This window comes from Nicotiana attenuata, chromosome 7 (assembly GCF_001879085.1).
Source record: "Nicotiana attenuata strain UT chromosome 7, NIATTr2, whole genome shotgun sequence".
Taxonomy (NCBI): Eukaryota; Viridiplantae; Streptophyta; class Magnoliopsida; order Solanales; family Solanaceae; genus Nicotiana; species Nicotiana attenuata.
The window spans coordinates 29,387,718-29,410,566 of record NC_031995.1 but is presented as its reverse complement, the minus strand read 5'-3'; the positions used below and the strand labels follow the sequence as shown (position 1 = coordinate 29,410,566).

The following is a 22,849-nucleotide window of genomic DNA, read 5'->3' as shown; positions in this document are numbered from 1 at the left end:
TATATATATATATATAAAATATATCCACGTTTGAAAAGTCAAAGAGGTGCTAGCTTAGCACCCTAGCATTGGCCCTTCTTTCGATGCTTATATCATTTTATCCGGATGTCGTATGAATTATCGGTTAAGAGCATTGGAAACTACATTCCAAGACCTTCAATTTGTTATATAATATGTCCCAAGAAGACCTCATATAACATACGAAATGTATTGCTCAAAAAGCTTCATTACAAGGCAAATCCTTAGTCAGTTTTTTCACAACTTAAATCCGACTTTCCCAAACTTTATATTTTATATCCAAACATCATATATAGTCATATTATGACTTTAAAATTAAATCATGATTAACAAGTCTGTGAGAAAAACCATCAAGATAAAATGACAATCAATAAGTTTTATGCAATAAAAATCCGAACTTTGAATCTAACCGTCTAATTTATATTAAGAATGACAATCCAAGATGGTTGAAATACCTTACAACAAGGTATGATCCATTGAAATGCTAAAATGTCAAGAGGTATAACTAAATCCCCTAATTTAAGGTAATAATAATGAATTGTACACGGAGAGAGGCGACAGAAAATAGGGAAAAAGGATATGAGAGAAAAAAAGGAAAAGGGTGTAACTGTATCCCCTATTTAAGACACTAATACAACAACAACAAAAATAAAAACAGACCCAGTGTAATCCCACAAGTGCGGTTTGGAGAAGATAGTATGTACGTAGACCTTACCTATGCCTTCAAGAAGGCAAAGAGGTTGTTTTTGAAATACCCTCAGCTTAGGAAAGATAAAAGGAACGGAAGCAACAAGCACGCCAATTATAAAACCGAAGCAAAAATACAAAGATACAAAACTAAAACTGAGTATTGTAATAAGAATGTTGAAACGAAAGCAACGACAAGTAATCACATAAGTTAAGAGATACGGAAATACATAAATAACGCTAACTCATGTACTAAAGCTATTGTTACAGACAAGGACAACGCTAGGCAACCTATCCTAACCCTTTACCTCTATTCTCAACCTCTACATCTTTCTATCTATGGTCATGTCCTCAGTGAGCTGGAGCAACGCCATATCTCGCTTAATCACCTCTCCCCAATACTTTTTTGGCCTACATCTACCTCTTCTTAGGCCCTCCAAGGACAACCTCTCACACCTCCTTACTAGTGCATCTATGTCTCTCCTCTTCACATGTCCGAACCATCTAAGTCTCGCCTCCCGCATCTTGTCCTCCACAGGGCCAAGCCCACCTTATCCTGAATAACTTCATTTCTAATTCTATCCAGCATGGTATGCCTGCACATCCATCTCAACATCCTCATTTCAGCCACTTTCATTTTTTTGGACATGGAATTTCTTGATTGGCCAACACTCAGCCCCATATAACATAGTCAGTTTGACCACCACTCTATAAAACTTACCTTAAAGTTTAGGTGGCACATTCTTATCATACAGAACACCTGAAGAGAGCCTTTATTTCATCCATCCCACCCCAATATGATGTGTAATATACTCGTCGATCTCTCTATTTCCCTGTATAACTGACCCAAGGTATTTAAAACTCTATCTCCTAGGGATGACTTGAGAATCAAGCCTCACTTCTCCATCCACAACCTGAGTCGTCCCACTAAACTTGCACTCCAAGTACTCTGTCTTGGTCCTGCTCAACTTGAAACCTTTAGACTCCATGGCTTGCCTCCAAGTACTCCGTCTTGGTCCTGCAAATAACATGCACCACGATGCCTCTCCTTATACATAAACTGTAAGCATACCTTATTTAGGGTGGGTAATATGTAAAATTAGGATAGTTTTAGCACTGTATAGCCACTCTCAAAATAATAGCCGAAAAATATATATTTTATATATATATATATATATATATATATATATTATACAAATTTTATGCACTTTTTTGCCTATCGAATGTAAATAGTTAGCACGGGCTAAAAGTAAAAGAAGCCCAAGAAAAAAATCCCTTCCAGAAAAAAGCATAACAAAGCAGGCCGTGTGTATACAAAGGATTACTCCACGGTTTTTGACTGATGGCCCAATAGAAAACTGTAGAAGGCCGGATGACGACATTTGGGGCCCAGAAGGCCCACCTCGAAAGGAAATTTCTATCTTGAGAACCACAAGGCGTTATCGCCACCGACGTGGCATTAAACAGTGAAGGGTGTGCGCACCAAAAGTCCAAAACCCCCCAAAACATATCTTACCACTGGCCACGGCCTTTTAAATTTTACTCTCTTCAAAGCTCAAAGAATATCAGCTTTCAGTTTTCACACGTCTTTGATGAGCTCATACTTCTCATCTTTACGTTTTTCAACTGTTTCCTACAAACCCTAACAACTTCTATCCTGTACCCTTATCTTCAATCTCAAAATTACGAATCCCTAATTTGCAAATTTCACTATTTGGGAGCATCTCGAGGTTGGAAACGGTTCAATTTGAGCTCATGAGCTAAAGCTGAGTTCTAGAAGCGTCGTTGTTCCTGGTAACTTTCTTTCAATCTTCTATTGATAGTTGGTAAAACCTGAGATTTACTGTCACTTATGGAATCTATGTTACTACTTATGAATTTGACGAGTAAGCTGGGTCAGGCGAACAACGTGATTGTTTAAGTTGTACTTGATGCTTGTTACTGTAGTACTACCGTTTGATTTACTGATTTCCTATAGAGTGAAGTTTTAAGGGCTAATTTGAATTTTCAGAAGAAATTTAAGGTTTATTTTGGGAAATGATGTCTGTGGAGAGATCATTTGAAGCATGGGAAGAGGTGCAAAGACATGGGCAAGACTTAGCTGATAAGCTTGCTCAAGGAGTCACTGGTTTGATTCAGTCGCATATTAGTCCTCCATCGTTTTCGTGGCCTGATCCACAAAGTTCCAAGCTTTTTGATGTAGAGTTGATTAGTCAAAGCTTCATTCCGAGGGATTTTGGGATAGCTGTGGATAACACTGCAATTTCAGGGGTTTCCGCCATTTTTGATATTGGGAACAGATTAGGGCAGGCTACCAAGCTTTTTGATGTCGAGTTGCCAAGTCAGAATTTCATTCCAAGGGATTTTGGGATCAGTGTTGACAACTCTACTATTACAGGGGTTTCATCAATTTTTGATATTGGGAACAGAATAGGACAGGCTGGAGCAGACTTCGGGGCTTGCTTAAATGGAATGGTTCAGCAGTTTGTCAGGAAGTTGCCATGGCCTTTTCGGCAAGACGAGAAGTTAGGGGTATCTATGATGGCGGGGACGGATAGCCATAGAGCTGATCTGGGTATTACATTGCAGGAGGATTTGGGTTCGTTGGCTGAAAGATTTAGGGGATATGGGAACGCTGAAAAGGATTCAGCTGATGATAGGCCGGGCGAAGAAGAGTTTTTTGGTGTTAATTTGAAGGCATTCAAAAATTTTGGCAGATCACAGGTGAATTTTATTGAAACACAAAAGGTTTATGTTCGTGTCCAGTGACGTATATGAATTTCTTGCTTTGCAATTTTAAACATATGGTTGATGCAAGAACCTAACAAAGACTTTTGCGCTTAGAAGCTATATTTGCTGCAGTATTTAAAAATGTAAGTTTCCATACGTTTGTTCATTGGTAAAAGCCTCAGTAAATGTAACATAGTTTTTGCACTCTGAAGATACTTTTTTTTTTGAAAAAGATAACATAGTTGTATATTGATATAAGACTTCACTAAAATTGTGAAGTCCCCCATAATTACAAAAAAAGGATGCCCTAGCAAAAAGTAGGCACTCCTAGTCCTTCTTCTTCTTCTTATAAGGACTCTAAAACATCTAAAATGGATTCATGATCCTCCAAAAGCTGACCTTTACACCAAAAATAAAAAAGAGCTAGACATTTCATCTTAATATTCTGAATGCTGCTAGACTTATCTTCAAAGCATCTTTGATTCCTTTCTTCCCAAACTGTCCACCATATGCATGCTGGGACAATTCTCCATCTCTCTCTTTCTCTACAAGGTGTGCCCATTTTACTCCAGCTTGCCAGAATATCAAGGACTCTTCCAGGCATTGCCCATTGAATTCCCCTCAGACTGATGAATATTCTCCATATCTGAGAGGTGAACTTGCAGTGCAAAAAGAGATGGTGAATTGTCTCTTCCTCCTCTTCACATAGATAACATTTGGAGCACAATTGAAAACCTCTTCTAGTTAGATTGTCATGAGTTAAAACTGCTTCTCTTGCCGGTAGCCATGTGAAGCATGCCACCATATGTGGTATTTTTACTTTCCAAATCATCTTCCATGGCCAACATTCCACTTGATTATTGGACTGATTGAACTCCTTGTAAGCATCTTTAACTGAGAACTTCCTTTGACTATTGCCTTGCCATTTGATCATGTCTTGATCTTGGTTTGAGCTGATGCCACTGAACTGCTGCAGAGAACTATAGAATTCCACAACTCTGTCAATCTCCCAATCATTTAACAGTCTTCTGAATGTGAGATTCCAGCCTTGGTTTGACCACACCTCTTCTATAGTAGCATTCTGTTGTTGACACACATTGAAAATATCCGGGAATAGTCACTTCAGAGATCCTTGGCCTAGCCAATTGTCCTCCCATAGTGAAATCTTTCTACCATTACCAACTTTGAACTTTGCCTTGTTGATTAGTTTTGGCCATAAGTTCCTAATTGATCTCCACAGACTGACTCCATATGGTCTTCTTACTGTCTTGGTTGTCCAGCTTCCTTCCTTTCCATATTTTTCCCTAATCACTTCTGTCCACAGAGATTGCTCATCTGCTGCAAATTTCCACAACCACTTCAGCATCAGACTTTGATTCTGCACTTTCAGATTTTTGATCCCCAACCCCCCTGATTTTTTGCTTGTAGTTAGATCACCCCACTTAACCAGGTGAAACTTCTTTTTGTCACAGTTACCTTCCCATAGAAAGTTTCTTCTAAGGGCATCAATTCTGTTCACTACACTAGCTGGCATTGGAAATAAAGACATCATGTATGTAGGCATGGCATCCAAAACAGAATTGATCAAAATCAGCCTCCCTCCCATTGACAAATACTGATTCTTCCAGTTAGACAATTTCTTTTCACATTTTTCCAACACATTATTCCATATTCCTTTTGATTTGCTCTTGGCTCCCAAAGGCATCCCCAAGTATATAGTAGGCAGAACCCCCACCTTCCCCCCCAAAACATTTGCCAGACTCTGTATTTCCATTACATCATTAACCGGATAAATAAGGCTTTTTTGCCAGTTGATGTGCAATCCAGAAGTGGCTTCAAACAGGATGAATATCACTCTTAGGACTTTCATTTGCTCTCTATCTGCTTCACAGAATACCAAGGTATCATCTGCATATTGTAAGTGAGAAATCCTTCCATTGTTGTCAGTTCTATTGGTCATTTTAAATCCCCTTATCCAGCTGTTTGTCTGTGCTTTCTTCAGCATTTCATTCAGTCCCTCCATGGCCAAGATAAATAGAAAAGGGGAAAGAGGGTCCCCTTGTCTTAGCCCCCTCTGAGAAGGAAAAAATCCAGCTGGAGCTCCATTAATAAGGATTGAGAAACTTACAGTAGAAATGCAGTATGATATCCATCTAATCCACCTCCCTCCAAATCCCATCCTCCTTAGAATTTGTAGCAGGTACCTCCCGTTCAAATGATCATAAGCCTTCTCTATATCCAACTTACATAGAATCCAAGGTTCTTTGCTTGAGATCCTTGTATCTATGCATTCATTAGCCACTAGGACAACATCCATGATCTGTCTTCCCCTAATGAAAGCCATTTGTTGATGATCCACCAGCTTGTTGACCACCTTCTTGAGTCTTTCAGTCAGTAGCTTGGAGATAATTTTGTATATGCTACTGATCAAACTTATTGGTCTGAAATCTTTTAGCTCTTTTGCCACTGCCTTCTTAGGAATCAATGCTACAAAGGTAGCATTCATACTCTTCTCAAATATTTCCTGCTCATAGAAGTTCTGGACTGCTGCTACAACATCCCTTTTTACCACTTCCCAGCATTTGTTAAAAAAAGCCATTGAAAAACCATCTGGTCGTGGTGCTTTATCCCCTGCACATGCCTTAACACTGTCCCATATTTCCTGTTCTCCAAATAGACTTTGTAGCATTAGGTTGTCCTCCTCTGTAATCATTTGATGGATGCTATTGGGCCCTGTTGGTCTCCATTCTTCTTCCTCTGTGTACAGCTTCTTATAGTATCTGATAACCTCCCTTTTGATGTCTTCTGGAGCCTGTAAAGACTCCCGTTCTACCACCAGTTGATCTATATTATTGTATCTTCTATGAGCATTAGCTGTTCTGTGAAAGAACTTGGTGTTCTTGTCTCCCTCTTTTAGCCATAAAGCCCTGGACCTCTGCCTCCATGCTACTTCTTCATTACTAGCAATCTCCTCAAACTCCAGTGATAATGAGTTCTTTGAGAGGATTTCTTCTTCAGTCAGGCTCCTTTGATCATGAATTCCTTCCATCTCTGCAAGTTGACTGAAAACACTTGCCTTCTGTAAAGCTAGGTTGCCTTGCAAGGTTCTGCTCCATTCTTTGAGCTTGGTCTTCAAAGTACTTAAGCTATAATGGTGTGGGAAAATGAAGATCTCGGGATTTTCGTACTGTGAATACAAGCATTAGGAAATGTAAGGTGTCTTACGCATAATTAGGTTTTCAATTTTCCAAAATGTTAGTGACGGGGTCCTCTTTGAACATATAGGTTAAGTGCTAATAGTGAATATGATAAGGCACGAGACCTATAGAAGGGGTTTTATGTTTCCTAGTTTCTCCGCGGAAAAATCCTTTGAAAGGAGCTAAGAGCAAACCCGGAAAGTTCTTTAAAAAGAACATGAAACCAACAGCAAAATATTATGGAGAATAACAGGTGGATAGTTACATATTGATGTTCCCAATTCTATTTGAAAAAAGAAAAGGATTAAGGAGCTCTAGTCCTAACCAAATGAGGAATCTTGTAAATCAAGAAACACTTTAAAGGGACAAAAATCGTTTAAATAAATGCTAAAATAATTTTAAAACAATCATTGAGAGGTTATCTAAAACAGATAAAATGAAATTCAAAACCTTAGGTCATGTTTGGTTGGGAGTTAAGTGGAAAAAATAATCTCCAGATAAAAGTTCAACATTGTAAATAGAATGTTTTGTTTCATTTTTTCTTTCTCCATAAAACTTAGCATACAATGTTTCATTGTAAGTGTTCTTTTTTGCATAACTAATACTTGCATAAGTCATGTGGAAATATATGTAAGAATGTGGAACTAGAGCTTATGAACTAGTGAACTATAATCTCTGCTAATTTCGTTTGTGGCCTCTATTACTCTTTTACGTGTTTATTGGTTTGCTTGCGCCTCACGGCTGGAAGTTTGTCGCATGTGGCCAATGACTCATGTGTTGCTCACGTATAGCCAAAAGTTTTATTGAACAAAATTTATAAATGTCTACAAGTCGGCGGACACAAAATGTGAGAACTAGATAATGAGGTATAAAATACAAAACATTCCGTAGTTGGGCAAGCAAAAGTGTCATTTCTTGTGTATTGCTTATTTTTTAAAATATATTGGCTGGAGATGTTCCCTTCATCAGCAACTAAAGGTTGACGGCTTAGGTTTTTATTTAATATTTTTATATTTTCACATTATACTGCTTTTATATTCCATGAAGAAAAACTCATATTTCAATCTTGTGAAACACTACCTTCCATATGAGTTTTGTAAGTCTAAAAAGATTTATTGTCACTTGCCTTTACTCATATGGGTTGGTTTTTATGAATATAATTTTGAGTGCTTTTCTTATAACTAGTCTGTACGTTCGTGCGATGCATGAATATTTTATGTCAAATATTATCAAACACATTTCAAAAGTAATGCATAAAATTCAATAATCAAATTCTTAAAATTTTAATATATAATTCAAACCAACTCATTAATAATATTTTGATACCATTAAAGAACAAAATGGAACTAAACATTCAGGAATCACATAATTATTCGATTAAAGTCGTATGATTTTCTGTAATTTAGTGAAGCATCAATGATCCGAGTACATTAAAGTTATATTTCGTTAGATTAAAATTCATTAATAACAAAGAAAATAAACATAGAAAGTCATCTAATCATTATTCTAATCTCTAGATTCAACTCCAATTCTAATTAATTCAACTCCAATCCTATGTCTCTTCAACGAGTATGCTTGTTCGTGCATGAAATAGTTCAGTGTCTCCAAATATCGATCATCACACATATACCTATATGCATTCTTTTTTCTTTTTTTCCTTAAAATTATCGACATGGTTGTTCATTACTTGGAGTGTATCATAGCATTTTGTTTACTTGTAATCTGTTTTATTATATGTTTTATTAGTGTTTGTTCAAGATCTTAGTGGATAAAGTTTTAAATATTACGATTCACCCAACAGAAAATTATCTTGTTGAAGAAATATATAATTTAGCTTTTGAAGAGCATAAAAATCAGTCTGCATAATATATGATTATCTTGACGGCTGAATGTTACTTTTTTGATTTTTTGCTCGGTATTTAATACTCCCTCCGTTTCAAATTAAATGAGGTAATTTGACTCGGCACGGACTTTAAGGAAAAAAAGAAAGACTTTTGAAATTTGTGGTCTTAAAAGCTTAAGGGGTAAAGCTTTGTGGGGGCCATGACTTTTGTGTGGTTATAAAAGCTTCTCATAAGGGTAAAATAGGTAAAATGAGGAGTTTAAAGTTGAATTATTTCCAAATTTAGAAATGTGTCATTTATTTTGGAACAGACTAAAAAAGAAAGTACCTCATTTAATATGAAACGGAGGGAGTACTTGTTTTCGGTTCGAACTAATGAATGTCCCACTTTAAGGGGTAAAGCACCTGGTCAAAGACAGTTTCATTCCAAAAGGTCAAACCTGAGATCTCTAGTTAATGATAAAGGATATTAGTCATGCCACCATAACTTCTGGTGGTTGTTGAGTGTTATTTTATTTTAGTGTGGAAGTATGTTGTAGTTTGAAAAACTATTTCGGAATCAAGTGAATCCATAAACTGGACGGGAGGGACTTGCCTATATCTATGAATTTTGCACCTTTTTTTAAGAGTTCAGGAGCGGTTTAGGGCAAGAAAAGTTTTTGGGAAAATTTATACCTTGGTAATTCACACACATATTCTTGGCCCACATATATTCTTGGCCCACACTGACTTTCTTCCTCTTCAATGCTTTTGAATTAAAATTGAACATATCTTTGTCTTCCATGCAAATTAAGAGGATATTGCTTATAAATTGAAGTATACAATATAATATTAACCAAAACTGCGAGAGAAAAAAGAGCGATTAAACAAGGTTTATTAATTGATGAATTTTCTTAATTTTATGGAAGTTGAAAAAAATCACCAGGTTAGTTGTGTACTTTAGCAGGTTTCTTGAACAAAGATTTTCCTCAAGTTTTTTTAGTAAATCTAATTTAGGGGTCACCATTGTCTATGTAAGAGTAACGTCATTTCAAAAGATATAAAATAAGTAGGACAAGTGAGTAAAGTAAGAGGAATTTGATCAAAGTTGCAACTAATGCCTGATTGAAATTTTAACAAAGATAAAATAGCCCTAGGATATAAGCCGAGTTAATTATCTTTCAAGGGAGAGAATATATGAGTAGTCAATTCAGTTAGAGTTGTCGTTAATAACTGATTGTAATTTTCAAGGGAGAGAATATAGGAGTAGATAATTTAATTAGATTTATAATAAATATCTTCTAGTATTTATTTTAATTTGAAAGTATTTACTACATTAAGACTACGTACTATCCAAATAGAGCTATCCATTAAAATATATTGTACAGTACTCTTAGAATAAAGTTACTCAATAAAAGAAAAAAGAAAGAAGTTTAAAAAGTAATTACGTAAAGTATATTTTTAGAATATCAGAAAAACCACAAGTCTTATTTTGTACTTGGAAAACCTAAAGTAATTCTTTTTACTCTTATATAATAACCCAATTTTTTTCTATTGCGATTAATGAGAAAAACATATGGTCGGCTCTCTGTTAGTGTTTCTTAAAGTTAAACGTCAAAAAAATTAAATGCAGAAATTTATTTTACTTGTACGTATCTATATACCAAAGATTGTAATTCTGACTTGGGACTTGGATTCCATATTTGATTTGGATGTTACAACTCACAAACTAATTTTACGTTTTTGTACATCAATATTATAAAATTCAATGAATATTTTAGGGCTGTTTTGGTCTTCCAACATTATATTCATGCTTTTATAACAATATATATAATAGTCATTCATTTACACACTCCCCTCCCAAGAAAATGTTCAGTATTGTCGATCTGGTAGGATAAGCTCAAAGCGTAATTAAAGAATAGGCTCAATGAAATAGTTAAAAACTATAGTTAAAAAAAAAACCAATTATGTGAACAAAGTTAATTGAAATAATATAATTAAGTGAAATAGTTGAAGTAAGAAGCACTTGAGTTTAAAAACCAATTTAAAATTTTGATTGAGATGAAAAAATGCAGTCTTAAGTTTCTTATTCAGTTTTAGTTACTAGTTTATTAAATCGCTAAATTCCTTTTCTTAAATAAGCAGCATTTCATGTATACCCTCCTTTTTCGCCATTCCTTCCCCTTTTATAAGATTGGGGCTTTGAGGCCAGTTGTGGAGGATACTTGCTCTAAACTTGTGTAGGTTCATATGTGATGGGGAAAGATGTTGTGATTTATGTTCCTTTATTATGAATTTTGAGATCTTACTACCTTGATCTCCAAGTGCAGGGTACGATCAATGTTTCATCAACATATGAAAGTAGGACCAGAAATGTAGAAAGTTCTGTGGTTGCCAGAGGAGATTTATGGAGAGTTGAGGCATCACAGGGCAGTTCCACATCAGGAAATGAAAATTCTTCCCTGTTCCTTGTCCAGCTTGGACCAGTGCTTTTTGTCCGTGATTCAACATTACTTCTGCCAGTTCACTTGTCTAAGCAACACCTTCTTTGGTATGGCTATGATAGGAAGGTATGCAAACTGCAACTTTTGAAGATTGTTTGCATTAGAAGTCTTTTGATACTTTTGGGAACCTGAGGGAAAGCGGCTTATCATACTGGTTGTATTGTAGCTTGTTTTGCTAGACAGACACAAATTAGTTATTCATGATAGTGTGGCTTGTGTTGCGTGTAATTGTTGAATCCAATGTCTCAATTGATTGGCTGGGAAGCAGTAGGGTAGCAATATGAATATAGCTTCTCTAATAATCACACGGTTGTAAATGAATTGATCATTCAATTGAAATTCAGATTCAACTGGAAGCTTCCTGTGAAGTACTTTATATTTGGTTACTGTTTTGTCACTGCTCCTCCTTTCGCGTTGAAAAGAAAACATAAAATTAGTTAGTGTTGCAGCGTGAAAATGAAGGCGCATTTGGAGTTGGGATGGGTAATGTCTTCATAGTCTATTCCACTTGGAAATTTCTCATACTGGTGATGCAGACATTATCAGTAAGATTTTAGATTGTCTGTAGTGATGATTCTAGTCTCTTATTAAATAGAATGATTTCCTTACCCCCCCCCCTCCCCCTCCCCCCCCCCCCCCAGAAGTAGACTCATTTTTAACTTTTTTTGTGTGCACAGTAAATACATTAATATACTTATTGTCTCTATTAATCAATGGACAGCGTGGGATGCATTCTCTTTGTCCAGCTGTGTGGTCAAAGCATCGAAGGTGGCTGCTTATGTCAATGATCTGCCTTAAACCTTTGGCCTGTGTAAGTGGAGCTTTTTATTCATGTAAACTACTGGTATTTCTGCTAATTTGGTCCGATTTGCTGCTGTTTTACCTTTCTTCTAAGTTTGTCTACCATGTTTCCCCCTAGCTTTTTCTTTATTAGGGAATATTTTTTTGAGGAATGTGTATTAGAGAATTTACTTTTCTTTAACTGTATGCTAGCTGCAGTCATAGCAGGAAGGTAATGTTCCTCTGGCAGCCATGCTTTATTAGGTCTTTAATTGTGTCAATTGAGATGTGGTCTAAAGATGAAATCAAACCAATACAGATCAGACATCCACTATCTCCGCTCTCTCTTATCGGCTGTTTGAAGATCATAATAATATTGCATTGCGTTTTCATTTGCCTAATAAGAGGCATATTCCACATTCTTCAGACCTGGGTGTACTTTGTTTTCCCGATAAACTTCGTTGGTAGGTGGGAAAGTCCTCGTATACAAGCTGTTTATGCAAAGTAGAGAACCTGCACCCCAGTACATGGTTCTCTATAAAAAAGCACCTATAAAGCCAATAATGCCACTTCTCTAAGTGTTTACTGAGAGATCTTACTTCTCCAATATCCCCAAGTCGCTAATTGAGCATGTCTTTTTGCACCTCTTGTGCCATCAAAATGAGGAATGCTCATTAGAAAAGAACGAAGAAGATTTGAGTTCATCAACGACTTTAAAAATGCGACAGTGCAATTGTAGCATTTGAATTAGTATTAGTCATTTGTGGATCCTTCAACGAATATATATAAATATTTTTTTTTTGTCTGTAAGTTCCTTCAATAGATATTCTACTGGAGTAGCTTCGACTTGATCTAAGAATTTAATTATTAACTCTGTACCCTCCTAGCTATGTTTAACTGTCTTAAATATTTGAAGGACTGGGAAAAACAGTTAATGTCTCAAGATACTTTCTTAACCTCGATGATTTCCCAGTGCTAAATTTCTGATGCTGCTTTGGATTTAGCACATGCATGTGAAAGACTTGGTGATTGGAGTAAACTTCGGAACCCTGATATTTTATTCAGGACGGGGTGTTGAAGTATTAATCTTCAGTAACTTGTCTGTTGTTGGTCATGCTAAGTTTAACACAAGCAAGAACATGTAACATAAGTGAGCACGAAAATTTCTCTTTTGCGGAAAATTTTAGGTTTTTTTTTTCCTTTGGATAACCAAGTAATCTGTTTTTTCCAATTTCGAACTTGGTGGGTATGGGCCCGCCGATTTAAACTCAGATGCTTTTCTTCACTGTTGCTTTGGTGGATTTGGAAGCTTAATTACTCATTTTATTTTGTTGCTTAGCAACTTACTCTCTTTATTTTTGCAGTCGTTTATGGACTTGCAATTTCCAAATGGTCAAATAAATTATGTGGCTGGGGAGGGCGTTTCCACCAGTGCCTTTTTACCTCTATGTGGAGGTCTGCTCCAAGCCCAGGGTCAATACCCAGGGGAGCTCAAGTTCAGTTTCTCTTGCAAGGTGAGGTGTATGATGCAAGTATTTGACATTTGATGACTTCTGTACTTTTTTCAGCCACTTCATCAACTGTTTTATTTAAGATTAATATACTTTTCTCTTATTATATGCAGAATAAATATGGAACGTGCATTGTGCCAATGATGCATTTGCCTGACAAATCATTTAGCTTTGGGGTCACCCAGGCTTTAGCTTGGAAGAGATCTGGTCTCATGTATAGGCCAACCGTTCAATTAAGGTAATACTGGTTGATTCATATTTGTTAAGCACTGAACTTTTATGCTAGTGTGGTTTGCTGTTCATGGTGTTGGCACCAGCATCCAATGGTGAAGTGGCACTAGCAATATGGAGACGTTTACTCCACAATTGTGGAGTTTTTTCATTAGAAGTTCTCTAAATTTTTGTGTAAGGCTTCCACTTTCAATTGTCATAGCAACTTCCTGGTCTCTTCTCCATTATATGTGACTTGCTTGTGCGTGTTAGCAATAGCAATTGTGTTCATAGCACTTGCATTCTGCTTACATGTACAGTAAGTTATAGTTGTCTTCATCTCTCTTCTTTTTGATGAAGTATTCTTCATCTCTTCCTTCTTTCATGTTGATAACTAGTTTTTGTCAGTATCAACCACCATCTAATCATTTCTTTTTGGCTATGGTATCAGTGTATGCCCGACATTTGGTGGGAGCAGCCCTGGTTTGCAGGCAGAAATCACACATTCTCTAAAGGAGGTATTAAGTGTCATCTGTGGTTGCACAGTTGCAAGACATTCTTCTGCCTATGCGTCGTTAGCTGTGAGTCACTTCTGATCCTTTTTTCTTCTCTTTTCTTTTCCCTTTTTTTTTATTATTTTTTTTTTTGGGTGGGGGGTGGGGGTGGGGGTTGTGCTTTTGCAGACACCGTGTCTCGCTTGTCTTTGCATGTCCCTTTGCTCTCATTGCCGAATTAAGTTAGTTATATTCTTTTATTTTGACATATTGCCTTTTTCTTGCGCAAATGCAGCTTGGGCGATCCAAGTGGAATGGAAATGTTGGGAGCTCAGGGTTGGTTTTCAAGGTTGAAACCCCTCTTGGCAACACTGTCCGGCCTTCCTTCTCTGTTCAGTTGAACAGTGGGATCGAGTTCTAATCCTTTCCATGCACCAATAGATCCCCCCGCAAGCGAAAAAGTCACATAATACTGCAATCAACTGTAAATAGCTTATACCCTTCAGTATGGCAATGAAGGACTGTTCTGTGTATAGTTCCTTTAAAGCTTATGTCTCTTTGGTGATGTTATTCTGCTTTAATGGCCCAAAAGGGGAATTTGATCGTTAATAACATAGTATTTCCGGTGCCTGCTTTTTATTTCTTTTCAAATTTTGCTCGTCGTACCAATTTTGTGCAAGAGGGAGGGGTGGTAGAAATTGGATCCTTTCTGTTACAACTAGATGACGTAAAAATAGCACGGGCTAGCCAGTTTCCGGATTGCTAAATGGAAAATAGCCAGCGTGTGCATAGTCATTGAAAAAGTCACTATTTTGTTGCAAAACGGAAAGTTCCAGCATAATATACTGGAGATTGGTGCGCATCTGTGTATGAACTTCCAGCATATTATGCTGGACCGGTATATGCTGGAAGTTCAGTATATTATACTGGAATATTTTTCAAATTTTGAACAGTGTTTTCGTTCCGATTTATTTTTATATGAAAAAGTGATTAAATTTCGATTACTTTTGAAACTGTGGCTACTTTTGAATGACCGCTTGTAAATTTGGCTATTTTTGAATTTCTCCCCTAGATGACGTACTTGTGCATCGCACAGTCCTAATTGTGCGGCCACTATTTCAAGGGTTGACGCCTAGATTTGCATGTAGGACGACATGCGAACTGACATCGACGGGGTCTGCTATAGGTACTCCCTCGTGGCCAGCTTGAGCCACTTCGATTCCTGGGGCGGCCACATTACCGCTTTTTCCGTGGAAACCGAGGCCGTCATCGGCGTGAGTGGGTAGTGCTTGCGAGTTAGACATGTTGACCCTGAAATCAAAGATGCTCACAAGAACAAGCGTAAAGTAGTGTGTGTTACTGGAATTAATACCAGGCAATCACTATTATCCTTAGCCCCACGGTGGACGCCAAACTATTTACCCTAAAAATTGAAAAACAATTAAACTTATAATGTGGTTTTAACGATACATGATTTCACCTAATACGAATTGATAAACGTAAAGATAAGTGATGAAAATTGACAATAATGTAAAGCAAACCAATGTTTGGACAGAGCCCTCGAGCTAGTATACCCTCGAGCTAGTTGTGAAATGACAGTTAAATCGTAACAAGCTGATAAACAAGAGAATGTAAATTAAAAAGTGAATTTGTATTCCTTTGATCTGTGTGAATGTAAGGTGTCTACAAGATGATTAGGACCTCCTTTATATAGTAGAGGAATCCCATTTAAGGTACAATTCTAACTATGGAAGTAAGTCCCATGATTAACTAGATGACCGCCCTTGATATGATCTGTTCCGAGATGTACGCCATGATCCCGGTCTGTCACGGATATCTCGCCTTTCCGTTATTGCGCTTTGCTCAAAGTTTGTCATATTTGGTCTTGGTCGCTGCTGGCCTCAATCTCGACAGACACCTCGATCCTTGGACTCGATGCCTCATCTTCGTGCTCTGGTCTGATTCGTTACGAGGCTACGCCTCGACGCAGTCCCTTGTCTCGATCAAATAGCATAATCGGATAGGCCCGGTTTTAATCGTATACAGATATTCCCCTCGTTTCTTGGAATTTAATGAGAACAAACGAATCGAGCCTTCAACTTTATACCTCGATCCATCATGATGTCATCCTCGTGACGTAAGCAATGTAAGCGACCGAAGCATCCCATCGGTACAAATCCCAAAATCATTAATGAGTGTCAGTTGGCTGTCGGCCACCAGTGCCTTTGAACCGTCGCCGTGAATCCTTCAATAGGTCTTACTCTCACTCCCTCAAACTTCACTTTGGAATTTTCTTGTACTAACCTTCAAAATCCCTTTGAGTTCTTCAAGTCTATCTGCAAATCTTCAAAGCTTTTCGCATCTTCTAGGCCTTCCCGTTATGCTCCGTTACCAACCCTTTCTAAAAACACCAAACCTTATCCTCTTCTTCTTTTTTTACTCAAAAATGGAGAAGACATCAAAAATTGTTCCTCAAAAGGAAAAAGCCTCTTCATCGCGACCGGTCGACCAGAAAACACCGGTGGAGCCGCGCCCTGAGGAATACTTTCCCGAGATGGGTGTGATCTTTCTTCCGACTTCAAAGTCGAGAAAACTTCTTCTGTCCCTGGTCGGTGTGAGCCAATGTCTAGGTACATATGCTCGATAACTGCGAGAGACCTCGAGCAGGTCAAGGAAGAACTCCATTGGGAGAAGAAAGAGGTGGTGATTCCGTCTCCCGAGGAAGATATTACTGCCCACGTGGAAGGGTTTCTAAGTGTTTACACTTATGCTTTCACGTTGGGCCCTGTAGATCCCGTTATCATCGACTTTTGCCGCCAATACCAAATAACCCTAGGCCAGATCCACCCTTCCTTTTGGCGGATTGTCATCTTGCTTCGATTTTTTGCGAGCAAAAAAGATGGAAACCCTTTCACCCTCGACCACCTCATCAGGCTGTATAGGCACCGTCCTTTTCGAGGTGGGTTGATAAAGCTTCAGCGTTGGGCCACCAAGGTATTGTTCTCGAGCATAGACGAGGACAAAGATCGAGGGTGGATGGGTCGATTCGTTCGAGTGAAAACTTACGACGTAATTCTGGCCGAAAAGATGCCATTTCCCTAGAAGTGGAATATGGAGCGTAAGTTCGATCCTTCCTTTAGCTTTTATTTATTGTTTTGTTTCTTTACTTCTTTTTACCGACACCTTTTTTTGTGATGTAGTGGTCACTTGGATGCCTGGTGCGATCCCGGACCTCGAGAGGTGGGTTCAGACCCTAGCTTCGACCTTCTCGTATGCTGAGCGCTCATGGCGCGATTTAGCAAGGGGCCGATGGGAGGCCAAAAATCACGATAAGCTTTTCTTCACGTATCTGATGGCCTTAAAATGTTTTCCCTCTTATGCTTACTTGATTTCCTTTTATATAGACCTTGGGAAAGATGCCGTCATGAGGCCCCCATCCGGGGAGGAGGAGGTTCCGCTCCCGGTCCCGAAGCCGTTGAAGGAGAAGAAAAGAAAAAGGCTCTCGCCCTCCGAGACTCCAAATCCTAAAAAGAGCAAGGCTCGTAAGTCGAGGAATGACAACGCCGCCCTGCCAACCGATGTAGCTCAGTGACTAAGAGATGAAGAAGAGGAAAAAGAAGATGCTGACTACGAGCTGGTGGCTTGAAAGAGGGGCACCGAGGTCCCAAAGGCCGCTGAGCCGGTGATGATCGAAGAGGTTCGGCTTCGGACCGAGGAGATCTCGAAGGGTGGCTTGAGCAAAGTCCCTGATTCCTTGGAGGCTGAAGATGCCTCCCGCCGTGATGAGCAATCGACAGATGAGCTTGAAGGGGCGGGTTCTGAGGCCCTTCGGAATGAAGAGAACGCCCCAAGTGACTTGCTTGAGGCAATAAATATTGATGATTCGCTGCCCCTCCCCGTATTTTCCGAGGGGAAAATTGAGGAAGCCCAGGCCATGGAGACCCCCAATGTAGGAATGGCCCATGAGGGAGAGGACCTTTTCCACGGTTGCTTCACGGGAGTCGAAGATGCTTCCGATTTGGGTGATGCATCGAGTATCTTCGATGAGGATCAGGGACTCCTGATCCAGGTAAACTTCAGATCCCGTTATCAGTATTACGTTTGCCTTTATTTCCTCTTGCCTGATTTCCTTTATTTCTCCATAGGCCATGACGCTTCATCGGGAAGTGTTTTCTAAATCTCGGTCCGAGCTGAACCGGTGTGAGGCCGATCTTAAAAGTCTCACGGAGGAGAGAGATTCCCTCAAACTCTTCAGTAGGAAAAAAGAAGAGGAGATCAAGGACCTCCGAGCTGAACTGGCCAAAGCTCACAAAGAGCAGACCGACCTGATCGAGCAGGTAATAAAGAGTTTTCTTAGAAGTTCGATGTATCAATTCGGGGATGACGACTAATACTTTGACATTGCAGGTTCAACAGAAGGCTGAAAAGATCGAGCAACTCCATGAGGAGGCCAACATGATGAAGGCGAAGACTTTAGGGTGGAAGCAAAATATAGACCGCCTTGCCTCGGAGAAGGATACAGCTTGAGCCCAACTGTCATCAGTCGAATGCTAACTCCAAAGAATGAAGGAGGAAATCTTGGCCCGAGCCAAGATAATTAAGGATCTCGACGATAGGTTGGCTGCCGATCTAGCAAAGGCCGCATTTGAGGCAGAAAGAGTAAAGGCTGAAGCGGAGGCGATCGTGGCCGTCTACCGAGCTGATGCTGAAGCTTCTCAAGATCGAGCGAGAGAAGTGGTTGGCACCGCTCAGACTCGTGGCTTCGACCTTGCTGTTGATATCGAGAACACGAAATTACTCGAGGCCGAAGCTAAAGCGCTGCTTTCTTCTTCTGATGATGACTCTGGGAGCGCGAGTGGATCCGAGAGTGGTGAAGATGAAGATGAGGATAATGCTCCCGGGGAAGATTAGGCACTTAGAATTTTTTCTTTTCCGAATTTTTTGTGCAAGACCCTGAGTGGTCTTTGTAAATTTTTTGCATATATGAAAGATCTCTTGTTTTTTCTCACTCTTCTCTAATTTGTGTTTTGTGAAAACTTTGTTTTGCTTTCCGCCTTATGATAATTTTGATCTACTTTATATCTTGTGAGAATTTTGACTCACTTCATTGCCTTGCGAAAATTTTGTCGAAGCCAGATTAGTATAGTTTCTATAATCGAGTGAGTACTTGCTCAAACTCGGAGTAGAAAAAACCCTTAGGTTTCAGTTGAGGGAGGGTGGGTTCTTGAACTCAATATAATGGCCCTTAGGCTCTTGAATTGGGCGACATGGCCTCAAAAGAGTGGCTATTTCCCTTTTTGGCTTAAAAAGTTTAATCATATAAAAATTTGTTATGCCTTGGCACGAGATAAATCTGTATCCACCAGGATTCAGTGTTATCGAAAACCTTTTACTTTGTTATGCCTTAGCATAAGCTTATTTAAGAGTTCGAACAATTTGGTACCCCTTAAGGTTTTTTAGGGTTGATGTTATCGAAACCCTTTGTAACTTTGCCAAAGGTAGCCTATTTTAACTAGTTTGGTAAAAATATTAGAAGGCTTGTTTTGCTATGGAATTCGGATGTCTCCGAACGGTTAGTTTGGTCGTAGCCTTTAACTTGAGATTTGCCCTTTGGGCTTGTTTCTTAATTATGCTTCGAACTTGTTCGAAGCGTCAGTCCCCGAGTGTGGTGGCCATGGCCTATAAAACTGAGGGTTGCCTGTTCAAGGTCTTATGGTCTCGAAGTTTGGTATTTCAAACATGTCGATTTTTGGACGGCAGTCCCCGAGTACGGGGTTGATTGCTCGAGCTTTAGCCGCGATCGGCGCTTGAGCCAGTTTCCGCAATAGATCATAAGTAAAGTAGAAATTTTGTTAAGGCATGGAACATCTAGCAAATAAAAAGAATACTTCTTTCAATAGATCATGCATACATGTTTTTCCATTGGAGCTCGAGTAATCTACATGGACACGGTTCATTTGACCGTTTGACCCTTTAAAAAATTTACCTATCGAGACACTGTTGATACAAAGTATTTTCCTTGAGAACATAACATCCGAGGGTGATGCCCCCTAGTATTCGAGGTTGATTGCAAAGAGTTCTCGGATACTGTTGAATTGTCCCCAGGCAGCATAAATAATTATTGCCTCATTAAAGACCTCGCCGGACTACCCATTTGGGACAAAAACCGATCTGAGGGAAAAAGAGTGCAATGTGTGCTTTAAAACCTAAGGTCTTTGTGTCGAAGAATCTCAATGTTTTCGATCGAACACCTGCAATAAGTTAGCATCAAATACAAATGAAAAAGGAGAAAGTCATACCTTAGCAATAATATTGTTTGAGGAGTGCTATGTTCCAATTGTTTGGCAATTGTTCATCGTTCATCGTGCCAAGTTTGTAACATCCATTTCCGATGACACCGAGGACCTGATATGGTCCTTCCCAATTTGGGCCGAGCTTCCCTTCGTTTGGGTCTCGAGTGTTGAGGGTGACTTTTCTCAAAACTAAGTCCCCGATTCGAAAGTGGCGAAGATTGGTTCTTCGGTTGTAGTATCTTTCAATGCGCTGCTTCTGTGCTGCCATTCTAACAAGGGAAGCCTCCCATTTTTCATCTAACAGTTCGAGGCTTGTGTCCATAGCCTCGTGATTCGACTCTTCCGTTGTGTATCAAAACCTGAGGCTAGGTTCCTAACCTCGACCGCGATCAGAGGTTCGGTGCCATATACTAAGGAGAACTGTGTTTCCCCCGTACTAGATTTTGACGTTGTTCGATACGCCCAAAGGACTTCGGGCAAAATTTCTCTCCGTTTTCCCTTAGTGTCATTAAACCTTTTCTTTAGATTCTAAATGATGGTCTTGTTTGTTGATTCGACCTGTCCGTTCCCACTAGGATTATACGGTGTGGATAATATCCTTTTTATTTTGTCATCTTCGAGGAACTTCGTTATTTTGCTACCGATAAACTGTTTTCCATTGAAGCATACTATCTTGGTGGGTATCCCGAATCGGCATATCATGTGATCCCAGATGAAGTCTATAACTTCTTTTTCTCTGACTTTCTTGAAAGCCTGTGCTTCAACCTACTTAGAGAAATAGTCAGTCATAAATAAAATGAATTTAGCTTTACCTGGGGCCGATGGAAGAGGGACGGTGATATCCATTCCCCATTTCATGAACGGCCATGGGGATAGGACCGAATGAAGTTGTTCTCCGGGCTGGTGGATCATCGGTGCATATTTTTGGCACTTGTCGCATTTTCGAACGAACTCCTTAGTATTTTTTTTCCATATCGACCCAGTAGTATCCCGCTCTGATGACTTTGTGAACCAGTGATTCGGCACCGGAATGGTTCCCGCTAGTATCCTCATGGGTTTCTTGTAGAACGTAGTTGGTGTCTCCCGGACCCAAACATACTACCAACGGTCCATCGAACATCTTTCTGTATAATGTTCCATCTTCAGCCAATGTGAATTGTGCAGCCTTTGTTCGCAGAGTCCTTGATTCCCTAGGGTCCGATGGAAGCTTCCCATTTTTTAGATACTCGATATATTTATTCCTTCGATCCCAAGTTAGGCTTGTAGAGTTTTCAGTGTGGCCTTCTTCGATTACCGACTTCGGAAGTTGCACGACAGTTCCTGTGCTAATTTCGTCGTCTTCGATCGATGACCCCAAATTTGGGAGGGCATCGGCCTCACTGTTCTATTCTCGAGGTACATGCTGTAGGGTCCATTCTTTAAACTGGTGCAGGGTTATCTGCAGTTTGTCCAAGTACCTCTGCATTCGATCTTCTCGAACCTGGAAGGTCCTGTTGACATTATTAACCACAAGTAGGGAGTCACATTTGGCCTCGATGACTTCTGCTCCAAAGCCTTTAGCTAGTTCAAGAACTGCAATCATGGCCTCATACTCGGCCTCATTTTAGTCAACTTAGGGGTTTTGATAGATTGTCTAATCGTATTGCATGTGGGTGGCTTCAAAATGATGCCTAGCCCGGACCCCTTCACATGCGAAGCGCTGTCCGTGAAGAGGGTCCACACCCCTGAGGATGTACCCGATTTTAACAATAGTTCCTTTTCGACCTCGGGTACGAGGTCTGGCGTGACGTCGGCCACGAAGTCTACCAAGATTTGAGACTTGATGACCGTTCGGGTTGATACTCAATATCGTACCCGCTAATCTCGATGGCCCATTTGGCCAATCGGCCTGAGAGTTTGGGCTTGTGCAAAATGTTGCGAAGGGGGTAAGTGGTTACAACACAAATTGGGTTAATTGAAAATACGATTTTAATTTCCTAGAAGCGCTTACTAGAGAAAGCGCTAATTTTTCTAAGTGTGGGTACCGGGTCTCCGCTTCACCTAAAGTTCGGCTAACATAGTAAACAAGAAATTGCGTACCTTGCTCTTCTCGAACTAGGACACCACTTACCGCAACTTCTGAGACTGCCATATATAAGTAGAGTTGCTCGTCCGCTTTCGGATATGAAGCAATGGGGGGCTTGAAAGATACCGCTTTAAATCTTCCAATGCCTATTGGCATTCCGGGGTCCAAGCGAAATTGTTCTTCTTTTCGAGCAGTGAGAAGAACCTGTGGCTTCGATCCGAAGACCTCGAGATGAACCGGCCTAAGGCGGCTATCCGCCCTGTTAATCTTTGTACGACCTTAACGCTGTCCACGACTATGATGTCTTCGATTGCCTTGATTTTATCGGGGTTAATCTTGATTCCCTGATTTGACACCATAAAGCCGAACAACTTGCCCGAACCGACCCCGAATGCACATTTCTCATGATTGAGATTCATGTTGTATTTTTTCAATATGTTGAAGGTTTCCTGCAAATGTGTCAAATGATCCTCTACGCGCAGTGACTCAACTAAATCTCATTAATATAAACCTCCATTGATTTACCTTTTTGTTCATC

At 39.5% G+C, this 22,849-nt stretch overlaps 1 protein-coding gene across 2 annotated transcripts; it reads left to right on the top strand.

The window, feature by feature from the left end:
* Positions 2,185-14,596, top strand: LOC109228875. Of its 2 annotated transcripts, XM_019394115.1 has the most exons (8): positions 2,185-3,429; positions 10,785-11,024; positions 11,408-11,503; positions 11,680-11,769; positions 13,103-13,252; positions 13,363-13,487; positions 13,911-14,040; positions 14,249-14,596. In XM_019394115.1, exons 1-8 carry the CDS (start codon positions 2,743-2,745, stop codon positions 14,372-14,374), a joined length of 1,644 nt encoding a protein of 547 aa, XP_019249660.1. In that variant the 5' UTR covers positions 2,185-2,742; the 3' UTR covers positions 14,375-14,596. The 2 variants fall into 2 exon arrangements, with proteins under 2 accessions (XP_019249660.1, XP_019249661.1); XM_019394116.1 differs by lacking the exon at positions 11,408-11,503 and having other exon boundaries at positions 2,187-3,429; positions 14,249-14,521.